Below are 12,948 nucleotides of genomic sequence, written 5' to 3'. Positions count from 1 at the left end.
CAGATTGCAGTTTTTGAAAAGCCGAAGCGGAGGATTTTGTGACTGAAGTTGACTGGGGCAAGTGCTGGTCCTATTTGTATGCGTGGAGAAGAGAAGACCTAGCATGCAGGCCTCTGTGTGCATTTTCTCGGGAGTTCTTGCTCGGTTCAGAGCGCCCTGGCCCTCCTGTGGGGAGGCGCCTTAATGGCTGTCCTTGAACACTGCTGATTTCTGCCCACAGACGCCTCAGACCTGAACGCGGAGGAGAGGGCTGTCCTAATAGCCAGCACCAAGTCCCCTATCTCCTTCCTGAGCAAACTCGGGCAGACCATTTCTCGGAAGCGCTCCCCCAAGGTAAGCGGACGGGATTTCCTCCAGCTGCAGAGCTAGAGGCGAGGTGTAGAGAGTGAAGGAACGCGATTTCCCTCTGTTCTTGGTGCAGGACAAGAAGGAAAAGGACTTGGATGGTGCTGGGAAGAGGAGGAAGACCAGCCAGTCAGAGGAGGTGAGAGAAATGTCTGGGATTTGCCAGAGCGACTGTAGTGTGCCTCTTCCTGGCTTAATCCCCCAGTTTCCGAGTTAGTATTGCTGGATCTTTCCAGTTCATCCACGTGAGAAGGGTGGGCACGGATACTTCCTGTGGCCTTGTGCCTCTGTTCTTTGGAGAGCATTCCAGGAGCACACACGTGTGCACGTGGCCTTCCTTTCTCTGTGGAGTCACACACATGGTGAAGGGCAAGGGGCCTTCCGGGGATATGATCACACCAGCAAAAGCCAGAGCACCTCTTCATTGCTGCCCCTGCCCTGAGTCTATTTTGAGATGAGAACCGCGAGGAGCACTCTAACCTTGAGACTAGCCATCACGCCAGGCCCTGGGGGGGGGCGGGGGGGCTGCTCTGACATAGGCGGCTCTCGGGACCTATGTTCCTCAGGAGGACATGCCCCGGGGCCACAGAGGAGGGAGGCCCACCCTGGTGAGCACGCTGACCGACCGGAGGATGGACGTGGCCCTCGGCAACCAGAACAAAGTGAAGTATATGGCAACCCAGCTGCTGGCCAAGTTTGAGGAGAACGCGCCCCCACAGTCTGTGGGTGTGAGGAGACAGGTAGGCCTCGCTCACCCTCCGGGACCTGGTCTGGCCTCAGAGGAGGGAGCTGGTGAGATGGGGAATGTCCCAGATCCCCCCCCACCGAGGGCTCCAGGCTCGAGGCGGCGTCTGTGTGGGGAGGGACGAGGGTTACTGTCGTCACCAGGCAGGTCCCAGGTGTCTGTGACAGACGCCCACCCGGGACCTTTACAGCGTGGTGGGGTCTCAGTCTCTGCACGTAGGTGTGTGTTCACATGCATACATACATGAGTGGTAAACCAACGCTTGCCCTGATCAACTTCAATCACAAAAACCTCCGCTTCTGCTTATTGAGGAAAATGATGAAAATAATGTTGGTAGTTAAGGCCCCTATAATGTTATTAACGTTTTGCCATGTTTCTTTCAGGTCTTTTCTTTAGTCTTGGTTTTCATAGTTGAGGTCATTATTGACATGTACTTTTCTGTTCTGCTTTCTTCTTGTAACTTTGGGCATATTTCCATGTTCCAAACTCCTTACAAGTCTCTTCCAAAGTGTGCGCTCTGTGCCTTTCTTAACCCTTCCTCTGGTGCTGGATGTTGACTTGTTTCTCATCTCTGATGATAAGCACAGAGGTAAATACTCTGGTGATAAAGCTGCCTTATTAGACTGTCCTTGACAAGGTCAAGAGTGGGCATGTTATCAAGATGCTCCGTTGACTAACCTCACACACATCCTCCCGAATCCTGGTGAGGGCTGGCCGGCGATGTCTGTCCGGTCTTGTCTCTCCTTTTGCTCCTCCAGAAGTCACTCTGGCTTCTCATGAGAGGAGGTGCTGACATAGTGTGGTCCACACTCTATGTCTTCCCGAACCCCTGGTGCTTAAGCGCGCGTCTCCTCTTCACCTTCTCCATGTCGTCAGCCCCTATTCCTGTGGACCAGGGTGGGGTCCACCACATGAACATCTTCTCATGTCTGGTGCTCACTCAGATCCTCTCGCCTCAGGCGTCTGTGCCGAGGAGCCTGCAGCCCAGGCCCCCTGCCACCTTGGGAACGTGGGGTGCTGTCCGCCAGAGGAAGTTTGTCCTCAGGAGATGCACGCCTCCGTTTCCAAGTGGCAGTTAGTGGTTTAGGCTCAGAGCAGTGAGCTCGGGAAAAAGACACTCAGAATTACAGCTCTGTCTGTCTTCTCCTTAGTGTTTGTTTTTGACCTAGTTGGGGGTTTCTTGTTGTTTTTTTCCCACAAGTGTAACTTACATTTTTACACATATATAAGTGTAACCTATGTATTTTTCTTTATCAGTGTAACTTTCTAGAATTAATTCTGTGAGCCCTTCTTCAGTTCTTAGACGTGTGTCTGCCTGCTGTGAGAATCATCTTCGTGTCTGCTCCCTTAATGTGCGTTCTTTTCTGTTTTTTGTCTCCATGTGCTGTCCCTCCCCACACTGGCCTGTGTGTCACAGCTGACACAGGAGCGTGGGGTCAGCCAGCCGTCCAGCTGCCTGCCTGAGCAGGGTCGCTCTGCTCCCGCCCCCCAGTGGAAACAGGTAAAGGAACTGCCCAGGCCCAGGCCTTCCCACCCACTCCTCCTCTGAGCCAGCTGGCTGGAGGCCTCGTGGAGCCCCGGGTAGGGATCTGTGTGCGTTTGAGTGGACTCCAGGAAGGTTTAACAAACAGTACTGACAGTATCAGGTGTCCCTGATAGCTCGGTTGGTAAAGAATCCGCCTGCAATGCAGGAGACGCCGGTTTGATTCCTGGGCCGCGAAGATCTGCTGGAGAAGGGATAGGCTACCCACTCCAGTGTTCTTGGGCTTCCCTTGTGGCTCAGCTGGTAAAGAATCCGCCTGCAATGCGGGAGACCTGGGTTCAATCCCTGGGTTGGGAAGATCCCCAGAGAAGGGAGAAGGGAAAGGCTACCCACTCCAGTGTTCTGGCCTGGAAAATTCCATGGACTGTATAGTCCATGGGGTTGCAAAGAGTTGGACACAACTAGTAGTCACTTTCACTAACAGTACCACATGATCTCTATAACCCCTTTGGATCTGGGAATTCAGTGAACAGGCTGGGCTGTTTGTTTAGTGTTGAAACCAGCTGGGACTGCGTGGTGAGTTTCCGGAGTCTTTGGGGTTTTGCTCTTACAGCCTTTGTCCCAAGTTCACCTTTGGCTGACTTGTGACTGCATGACCCCTGGAGGACCATCCTGAGTTTGGGGCTTGGGGCAGTGGGCCTTTGGTGTTAAACAGGAAAATGTTATCCAGGTAGTAGTTTCAAACTGTGGTTTGTTACCTTGTCTCAAACCATGGAAGGTGATCGTGTACACTTTTTTGGTGTTTTAGCTACATTTAAAATATCCTTTTTAGAAATTTTCACTAAAGTTTCTGCAGAAACTCCTGTAGAGTGACTTCTACATGGTAGAGTGGGGCAGAGAGAGAGGAGGTGGTGCCTGGTGGCCACGGGAAGCCCGTCAGCCGTGGGAGGCCTCTACTCCATCCCTCCTGCATCAGGAGTACGGCCTGGGTCTGCCCTCTCTGGTTTGGAATCACTGAGGATGGGGTTCTGAGCGGTGGTTGGGTGCCCTCCTGTGCTGGGAAGTGCTGGGATGTGGTGAGACAGGTTTAGTTGAATGACATTTAAGGCAGATTGTTTCTTTCTTAACCTTTCTCTTAAGAATATGCTCATAAGGCAGGCCTGTGAGGCTGAAATGGAAGCTTGGGAGCAGAGTCCAGACTCACCACAAAGCCAGGCTACCTCTTCATGTACTTGGGGAGGGGTGGTCTTCTGAGGAAAACTTGTTAGCAATTGATTTTTGTTTTACTGACTTACCCTTCACCTTGAGTAGGCCCTCTGATTTAAAGGTCAGTCTTTAATGGAGGATTCCTGAAGGGGAAGATGAGCTACTTTCCCAGATTCTTATACTCATCACAGAGGTGTCCTGAGACAGGACCACAGTCTCTGGGTAAAGAGATGACCTTGAGTGGCACTTCCTGGAGCGGCCCAGGGCAGGGACCCCTGCCAGGCTACAGGGGTGCCTGGAGCCTCAGCCCGTGCGGGTGCTGCCTGCACACGTCCGGGCGATCTGCGGTCGCGGTCAGTGGAGTTGAGTGCATACTGCTGGTTTCTCCAGGCAGAACAGAACCCTTAAAGTCAAGTCTGGTCTGGGACGGGGCACCGGAGATGCGGGTTAGAAGGTGCAGCTGAGTCTCTGCAGCCATCAGACCTGTGCTGTGTGTTGTGTGAAGCGGAATTGTCAGCCTGCCCCGATGTGGGGGGGGCGGGTGCCGTGCCCCAGTTCACGACCTCATGAATGCATCATGTCACGGATGACACATCCCCAGTACTGACTCGGGGGTGGCATACGAGCCTGCTTTGTGCACCTAGTACCTGAGAGAGAACACTGCCAGGTGCCACACAAATGGGGACACAGGAGGACTCCTTTGGGGGTTTGGGGGGGCAGACAGCGGTGTCCCTGCCTCCCCCCTCCCGGGCTTTGCAAGGAGCACCCCACAGGTCAGTCTGGGCGTGAGAAAGCTGAGGTCCCTCTGACCTAGGAAGCTGGTGGTTTGTTAAGCCCCAAAGGGTTCCTACACTGGAGACAGCCTCCCAGGAAGTGGACGCTGTGGGAAGAGGCATGTGTGGAAGTGACCTGTGGACACTGTGTGGTGTCAGTTGGCAGAGGTCCTCTTTTTGTCTCCTGTCTCCTGCTCTTTCCTGTGTTTCCTTGGTCATCTCCCAGAACCTTTCGACTGTGAATGAGGGTATGGCCTGGGCCCCTCTCTTCTGCCACCAGCTTTCTTGATAAACCAACAAAGAAGAATATGCTCCAGGCCTGGGATTTAGAAAGTGCTGCCCTAAAAAAAAAAAGAAAGAAAGAAAGTGCTGCCCTGTAAGTCCTGAACCCACAGCGGCTGCACGAGACTTGGATCTGCAGACAGCGCACCTCCAACCAGAGGCTGACGGCAGGCGGGGCAGCTGCTCCCTGGAGACATGGATTTGTGCTGACGGAGGCGTGGGGTTGGGAAGGGGTCTCAGGATGCCTTTGGCAGGTGCCTCTCGTCCTTCCAGAACCAACCTCAGTGTGGCCGTCTTTTCACCTGTGTTCTCTCTGTTTGTGTCTGTTGGTGTAAAAGCGACGCGACAAGGAGCGTTCTCGGACCTGCCCCAAAAAAGTGATCACCCTCTCTCCTCCCCCTACTCCGCCTCCCTGTCGGGCACGTGGCAGCCAACAGGTGACCCCCTCTGCATGTTCTGCTGTCCTGTGTGCCTGCCTGCCTGTGTGGGTGGCTAGGGTGGAGACCCAAGTCAGAGTCCCCTTGTTTCCATGGTGACCGGTACTGGTGGGCCTCAGGGTAACAACTGTACATTCAAACCCTGGGTAGTTTAATTCAGCCCCATATCGTAAGAAGATGACCGTGCAGCTGTAAACTAAAGTTTAAACTACACTGACCCAGACACAAGGTCCAACAGACTGAGCGCATTTTCATGCAGCCCTGCTGGAGTCAGCCATGTTGATCTTGCTGCCCAGGGAGGCGCAGTTCAGATGGACTTTGGAAGCTTCTTCTAGGGCTTCACTCTATGAGTTTGGTTCCTTCCAATTTTGAGAGCCTGCCTCCTGTTTATCTGACTTTGGCCAACAAATGGCTGTCCTTCTGTCCATCCCTCTCGCTCTCTAGGCAGACACTGGAGAACTGCTTCATGGCAAGTGGGCCACGCATGTGTTTGTGGCCAGCACGCCCACTGAAAGTGTGGTTACAGAACAGCGTTTTTGACTTGTGTTGCACGTCCCTGTAACATAAAACACTGATTGTAAAGAAAGGCAGGGTCTATGGAAAGACGTTTCGTTAGCTGTGGTAGCCTGTTTAGGAGGTGACCCTGTGCTGTGTCTGATGAGCAGGCCCAGCCGATGTCCCTGGGCCTGGACCCTGAGCCTCTGTGGGGCCGTGACTGCCCTGGGCCCTGTCCATGCCTGAGAACCACGAGGCAGGCTTCTGAGCGCTTTCCTGTGGCGTCTGTCTCTTCTCACGATAACCCTCCAAGGCAGGTCCTGTTAGTGTCAACCTCTTACAGCTGAGAAGACCGAGGCAGAGGGTCGGGAGGCCAGGTCATGCAGTGAACAGAGCTGAGCCCGCGTGTGTGACTCTGGAACCTGAGCCCTGGGCTCATCCAGCCCTCAGGGACCCCCCTGCTCATGGGCTCCAGAGAAACTCGGAAGCTTTGGGTCAGTTTTGCACAGGCGCAGGTCCATACAGTGAATCCTGGGTTATCCAGAGTGACCGGAGGCCTCCACAGCCCCATGACTGCTCCTCAGGACAGTGAGGGCCTGTGTACCGGGCCCTGTCCTTCCACGCACAGTTCTTTGTTCTCCTCGCCCTGTCCCGTGTTCCTGTTCAGGGACCATGTCCCACCCTTAAGCTTCCTGTGGACTGTTGTCATGGTCATTTACTCCAGCCGGTTTCCACCTCCCCACCTTTCCTTCCTAATGTCTTGTTGTGGAAAGCTTCGCCCTTCTAACCTACCTCTCCTGTTAACCTCCCGTTGAACGCCTGGCCGTGTGCTGCTGTGTGGAAGAAACCTGTCTGCTCTACCTTTGTACTAACCGTAGCCATTTATCCATGTGACTGGCTCGTAGGAAGACAGCTGTGCTGGGAGTTGTCCTTGGGTGATGGGGGTTTGATATGGATGGGGTTGTGGTTGCTGGGGGCGGCAGGCCGCAGGATGTGTGTTGAAGTGAACTCTGACTCTGTCGCACTGTCACTCATTAGGTCCAGATAGAGAGTTTGGATGGAGCTTAAGTTTCTGCTTTGTTGCCAACAGACACACGGGGATCTTGATGCCGACAGCCGTGGCAAGCAGAGCCCCCAGCACGACAGGGTAAAAGCATGCCCATGGCATGGGACGCTGGCAGCCACACAGACACGGCACGCTAGGGCGGGGGGCAGGGGGGAGGCGGGCGTGGCCCCGTCCCTTGCTTTTTGCACTGTCTATAGTCACCCAGCCAAGAGCCAGAACTCTTTGCTAGCAGTGATGATCCATAGGAATAGCATTCCCGGAGAGCATCCATCCACTCCAGAAAAGAACCCTGAGACATGTGCTCCTATGAAAGCCCTCTTCCTCCTGCCCTCTGCTCCCTTTCCCACCTGTAAATACGTGCCTTTGACGCAGGGGAAAGTCAGGATCCAGAAGCAGGAGAAACTTTTTTGCTCTTCCACAAGTCTGGGATCTTGAGGTAGAAATCCCGAGGAAGCCAGAACTCTTACCAGCATCCTTTTCAAGGATGAAGAGGACAGGGCAGGGAAGGAAGGTGACGACGGAGTCTGTGATGGGCAGTTGTTGATCCTCTGTCTGAGAAACTCGGGGACAGTGGGCTAGTCACGCTTGGCTGTCAAATAATCTGAGTAGCAGAGATGCCCATGTAAAAGCCTACTGATGTTATGGAACGTTCTTGGTTGTTGTTACCCTTTAATTGATCGCTGAGTGAATGCCAGTCTGCAGCTAGAGCGAGAATCAGCTCTCCCTGTTCATTTCATGTGGGCCTTCTCTTTTTTTTTTGGCTTCTCTCTGCCTTTGCTGTCTGAGAAGTGTGCTCATGACTGAGCAGTAGGTCCGGCTCCCCCAGGCCCATCAGGGAAGTAGCAGTAGCCCTGTGTCTCGGTACTGTCACCAGGGCAACGGGAAGCAGATCCTTGAGGTGGGCTGCGTGGCCTTTCCACGTCACCCGTGTCACCATGGCCTTGCTGTTGCATCTGCCCAGCCTCTTTCATCGTCCTTCCCAGGCTGGTTCCTCTCTAGAAGAAATCTCAGCCTTTTCACTGAACAGGGCCAAACCCTCTGCTTTGGGGAATGCACATTTGGGGGGGGGGGTCCCGAAGATTTTGATTGAAGCAGAGCCTTAGCAGGAACGGAGGGAAGAGTGTTGAAGGAGGGAGAGACTGGAAGGAGCAGCAGGTAGAAGCTTGGGGCTGCGGGTTGCAGCGGAACTTTCATCATCCTGGGGCTGGTTTCCAGGTTCCTCAGTGCAGGGCTCCCGTCCAGATGCTGTTGAGGGTCACTGCTTATGTCCCTGCCAGACTGCTCCTCCACCACCCCCATCCAGCTGTACGTTCACCTGCTTCTTTACCGTCCAGGGAGTTTGGTCTTTTCTATCTGAGCCTCTAAAGCAGAGGCTGGTGACACTCTCCATCACCCCATCACACCCAAAGCTTTGCAATTAGTGTGAGCTGAAGTAGGGGAGCTCAGAGCCGAGGGGTGCCTCTTCCCTGCACTTGGCAGGTATCTCAGCCCGAACCTGCAGAAAACGAAGCAATTACCGCTCACCGAGTTATCGGCCCCTCCTCGCTGGAGCCCGGAGAATCTGGCTCCTGAGCCCACTAGCTCCACGTGCTGCATGGGGGCTGCAAGGGTTGGGGGCTGGCTCCAGCGTCAGCTTGGCTTCTCTCAGCCCCACCAGAAGGAGGAGGAGTCACTTTCCTGGCTTTTATTTAAAAGAGCGAACTTCGCTGCAGATCTGCTGTCCCTGTGGTCCTCTCCACGTCAGGCCAGCAGAGTGATGAGCTGATGGAATCCCCTCTGCCCAAGAGAGATTCCAGCTCAGGCCATGAGGGGCTCAGCAGGGTGCACAGGATGTGTGGACTGGACACCGCCTGGAATGAGCCATTGCTGCTTCTGGAACTAAGAGTGTTTTTTTTACTGCATTTGTTATCCAGATAAAGGGTCTGAAACTGCCAAGTTCTTTGTGTTCAGGACCGTGTGTGACTTTTAATTTCACATTTCCTTTGGTTTTTTCCCTCCATCTTGTAGCCAGAACCTGAGCCTTCTCGTCGATTTTTTGTTGATCAGTGGGAGCTTTCCCTAAGCCTCCGCTCCGCCAGCCGCCCTGCTTCTCCCTCCTCCGACTCCCTCCGACAGGTAGCTTGGCCCCTTCGGGGCAAGGCCGCTTCCTCGCCAGCCTCCACTCTTCTCCCACACAAACGTCCTTCCTGTCTCCTTAGGGACCCAGCTGTGTGTATCCGTCATGCATGTGAGGGTGGCAGGCGTCCACCTGAGTTCAGATGTCTGCTTGCTTCACTGCAGCAAGTTCCGTTCATGTCAGACCACATTCACCATATTCCAACCATACCAGTTAATGATAAAGTGTTTTTAACTCCACATGCCTTCTTATTAATGCGTTATAAAATAAAATCTGTAGTGTAATTAAATCCTGAAGGGAGTGGTGGCTAGCCAGTATTCCAGGTGCCTCTTGAACTGTAATCATGTGAGGAATGAGCTCCGCTGGGTCCTGCGATGGAGCTGACCCAGACGTGCAGGGTTTGCAGACAGGTGGCGGGGCCCTCAGCCCGTCCTGTCTGTCCCTGTTCTTGAGCGGCTGGCAGACTGTGCAGAAAGGAGTGCGTGTGTGGTGGCCCCAGTGTCAGTCCAGAGATAGCTACATTGTGGCTGTTTCTTGAGAGTTGGGAGAGGAAAACCATCTGCTGTTCATGCTAAAAACAAAGAGAACTGAAGGTGACAGGTGCTTTTGTGCCAGGCAGCCCTGGGCTGCGCTTGCTGAGGGTGCTGGTTTCTGGTGGGAGCACAGGGTCCCGGCCGAGCCGGGATGACCCCGAACTTGCTCCATGTCACGGCCTTCGACGCGGTGTCTGGTCAGTCCGCTCACTCGTCTGCTGCAGGGGGCGTGCTGTTTTCTGCCCCTGGGATCAACTTGGCTGCACCTGAGTGTCTGTCTGTTCCAGGCTTACGCTCCCCTCACGTCTCTATCTAAAGAGGGCGTAGGCCTAAGAGCCAGTTGTGTTTCTCGACCACCGGTGGGTATAAACTGTGAGTTAATGAGCAAATGGCACTAATTTTTGGAAATCTCCTTATTTTAAATTGAAAACATAATTGAGCCTTCAGTTCCAGCTGAACCTTGGGAACTGCCCGATGCGCCGCTGCCGTCCTCGTAGTTAACACAGGGTCCGTTTCCCTGGAGCGTTCCTCTGGTGTCCTCACCCCACCCGGGACGTGCCACTGCTCAGGCCGGTGGTTCCTTCCCATACGGCTACCTGCCGGGATTGCTGGCATCCCTAGCCCTCCTGCATGTTCTGGATGCGGAATAAGAGAGAGGGCTCCTCAGACCCGCGGGCACACGGCTGCTGAGAATGTCACACACACACGGGCTGTGGCGAGGCTTCGGCCTCATTCCCTGCAGACGAGCTCAAAGCAGGATTTCCACAAGAAAGCTTGCCATTAAAATGCGTAGTTTTCTCGTGACTTCTTCAGCTTTGCTGGAAAAAGGGTTGAGGTGGTTGGATTTTTCTTTCATCTTGTTTCAACTTAATGAAGGACCCCTCCTGGATGGAAGCACATCTGGCTTCCACAGCAGCCCCGCAGACTCCTACAGCGGCATCAGCAGTGCCCTGGCCGGCCCGGACGGCTTTGGCCTCAGGGCCCAGGGGAACACAGAACTCTCCATGGGAGAACGGGCAGAGGAAGATTCTTCCTGGTAAAGCCAGGGCCTCTGATGCCCAGCATGGGGCTTCCAAGTGCAGCAGTTACCAGTGAGGACAGATGTCATCCCCGGGGACACAGATTACCCAGGTGGAGAGTCGGCCTTGCTGTCTTTCTCTCAGTAAATGAGGAAGTAGCTCCCCAAGCCCTCTCCTAGGCCGGGGATGTGCCCGCTCTCTGGTGCCCGCTGTCGACGGAGCCGGGGGCGGGGGTGTCCCCTCGAGTTCTTCATATGCAATTTGAGCCACTGGGCCATAGGCCCTTCCCACTCTTGTCTGTTCACATCCACCCTGTCCTCCCGCCTGCCTGTCCCCTGCACTTCATCCAGAGACATGAGAGAGAACAGGTTCTCCTTCCTGAATTTCGCTGTCTCTGCAGCCGTTGCCCCCGCCTGTGCTGACGCCAGCGTGTGGACACTGACACCTTGTCCCCTGCTCGTGGGCACCGTGTTGGCATGTTTGTTGCTGCACCTGTGTTCATTTTATACCTTTCAAAGATTTTTTTTCCCCCTGTCTTCTTAATTTATTTTTTTCCTTCTCATTTTCCTTCTTTCTGGTCATTTTACAATCTCCAACCAATAGAAGTATATAAAGATGTACACGGGCGGAGTGAGCTCATTGGCTGAGCAGATAGCCAATCAGCTTCAAAGGAAAGAACAACCCAAAACCCTTCTAGACAAGAAGGAACTGGTAAGATACACTAAGGGCACTGTCTGTCTGGATAAGGCGGCTCTGGAGAACACGCCTGCTTTGCTCTAAGTAGCTCTAGTGACATACGCAGCCACTATGTGCCATGTGGTGTGTGTGTGTGTGTGTGTGTGTGTGTTTTTGAGGTGTCTGTATTTTGTAACTGACCTTCCAGGATTGAAACTGTTGTTGAGAATGTTGTGTGAACGGTATACACAGAATCTCCTAGTGAGTGCTCTAGGGCCCAGGAGCCTGTGTCCATGGAGAACCACAGGAGCACCATCAGATCAGAGTCTGTTGAAAGAACTTGGTTTGATCATTAATAAATAGTGGAGAACAGACTCAGTGCCCAGTGCTGCGTGGGCACGAGACTCCATTCCCCAGGCTGAGCCGCTTAGTGAGGGTCATGCACCCGGGGAGTGCTAGGAGACTTCTCCCTGACCTGTGCCTCCTTCCCCCAGGGGTCCATAAAGAAGGAGTTCCCGCAGAACTTGGGAGGCAGCGATACCTGCTATTTCTGCCAGAAACGGGTCTATGTGATGGAGCGGCTGAGCGCCGAGGGCAAGTTCTTCCACCGGAGCTGCTTCAAGTGCGAGCACTGCGCCACCACCCTGCGCCTATCAGCCTACGCCTATGCCCTCGAGGACGGTGAGCTCCCCATGCCGAGGTGCACCCGGACACGGCCCCCACTGCTTGCTCACGCAGATGCGTTTCTTTCCACCTCTCCTGAGCATTCTCACTCACCCCTCTCTAGTCTGTGTTCTAAGAGTCTGTCCCGTAGATCCATCCATAGAGTCACTAGGCAGTGTCATAGATGACTCGGTGACCATGGAGAAGAGAAGGGCATGTGTTTACCTAAACGCCTGCCCTGGCTTCACAGATAACCTGCTCTCCTACCTCACGGCAGGATCTTAAGACGAAAGGGGCCCAGGGAGAATAAGTCTTTTTGTGTTTACTTTAGAGAAGAAGAATCACAGTCTTATACAAGCCGCGTTTCTTGCCTGAGGTCAGTGGCAGCACATTGAAGCTGCGTCCTTGGCCACTGTTCTCAGACTTTGGCTTCCTGAAGGTGCCCGAGTTGTGCGCGTTGTCACCCGTTCTCTCTTGCATCTGCATCTCTGTGGAATTGAGAGCACGTGGCACAGGCCTTCGTCTGGTTTACTGTGCTGGTCCAGCCCTGGCCTTTTGTGGTATTTGTTGATTTCATAATGGAATGACCTTGATAAGGCAGAAGGTGGAGGATTATGCAGACTGGTAACAAAAACCTAATGGAGAGGCGTGTCTGCCACCTGAAGAACCTTGAGGTTAACTGGAAACAGTCACCCAAGACATTGATGATTTCACACCCATTCCTACAGGACCCCAGAGGGACTTTTTGAGAGGCCGTCTTACTGATCCAAAAGTGATGAAAAGATGCAGGTGAATAGGAGGGGGAGTGAATCCTGGTGGGGTGGCCTTCACACAGGAGGGGACCGCCCTGTGATGGGGAGGTAGTCACTCATCCAGGTTCTTTGAATAGTGAGTGAGAGGAATTGAGGAAAGCTGGCTCTTACTGTTGTGGCCTCTGGTCCTCTAGTTACACGAATGGAAAGCGAGGACAGGAGTGCAGCTCTCTGTACCCCACACACCGGGTCTTTGGAGAACTTCTTTGATCTCCCCGATGGGCTTGGTGAATGAAGCCCGCCCAGTGTTTCTGTCTGTGAAGTTTGCCTGGAAGGATCCCTCCAGCTCCAGGGAATT

At 53.8% G+C, this 12,948-nt stretch overlaps 1 protein-coding gene across 12 annotated transcripts in view; it reads left to right on the top strand.

Moving 5' to 3' along the window:
* MICAL3 (microtubule associated monooxygenase, calponin and LIM domain containing 3) overlaps positions 1 to 12,948 on the top strand; it is a 142,150-nt gene that overhangs the window by 82,085 nt on the left and 47,117 nt on the right. For 9 of the 12 annotated variants that reach the window (XM_065943375.1, XM_065943422.1, XM_065943394.1 and 6 more), the window contains 9 exons: positions 221 to 333; positions 422 to 484; positions 912 to 1,085; positions 2,508 to 2,591; positions 5,173 to 5,271; positions 6,857 to 6,913; positions 8,840 to 8,947; positions 11,104 to 11,211; positions 11,670 to 11,856. In XM_065943375.1, coding sequence (XP_065799447.1) covers positions 221 to 333; positions 422 to 484; positions 912 to 1,085; positions 2,508 to 2,591; positions 5,173 to 5,271; positions 6,857 to 6,913; positions 8,840 to 8,947; positions 11,104 to 11,211; positions 11,670 to 11,856 — 993 coding nt within the window. The remainder of the gene's footprint in view (positions 1 to 220; positions 334 to 421; positions 485 to 911; positions 1,086 to 2,507; positions 2,592 to 5,172; positions 5,272 to 6,856; positions 6,914 to 8,839; positions 8,948 to 11,103; positions 11,212 to 11,669; positions 11,857 to 12,948) is intronic. The other 3 variants (XM_065943443.1, XM_065943433.1, XM_065943425.1) reach the window with 2 other exon arrangements.

Source organism: Muntiacus reevesi, chromosome 1, assembly GCF_963930625.1.
Source record: "Muntiacus reevesi chromosome 1, mMunRee1.1, whole genome shotgun sequence".
Classification (NCBI taxonomy): domain Eukaryota; kingdom Metazoa; phylum Chordata; class Mammalia; order Artiodactyla; family Cervidae; genus Muntiacus; species Muntiacus reevesi.
This window is presented reverse-complemented; position numbering and strand designations above follow the sequence as displayed.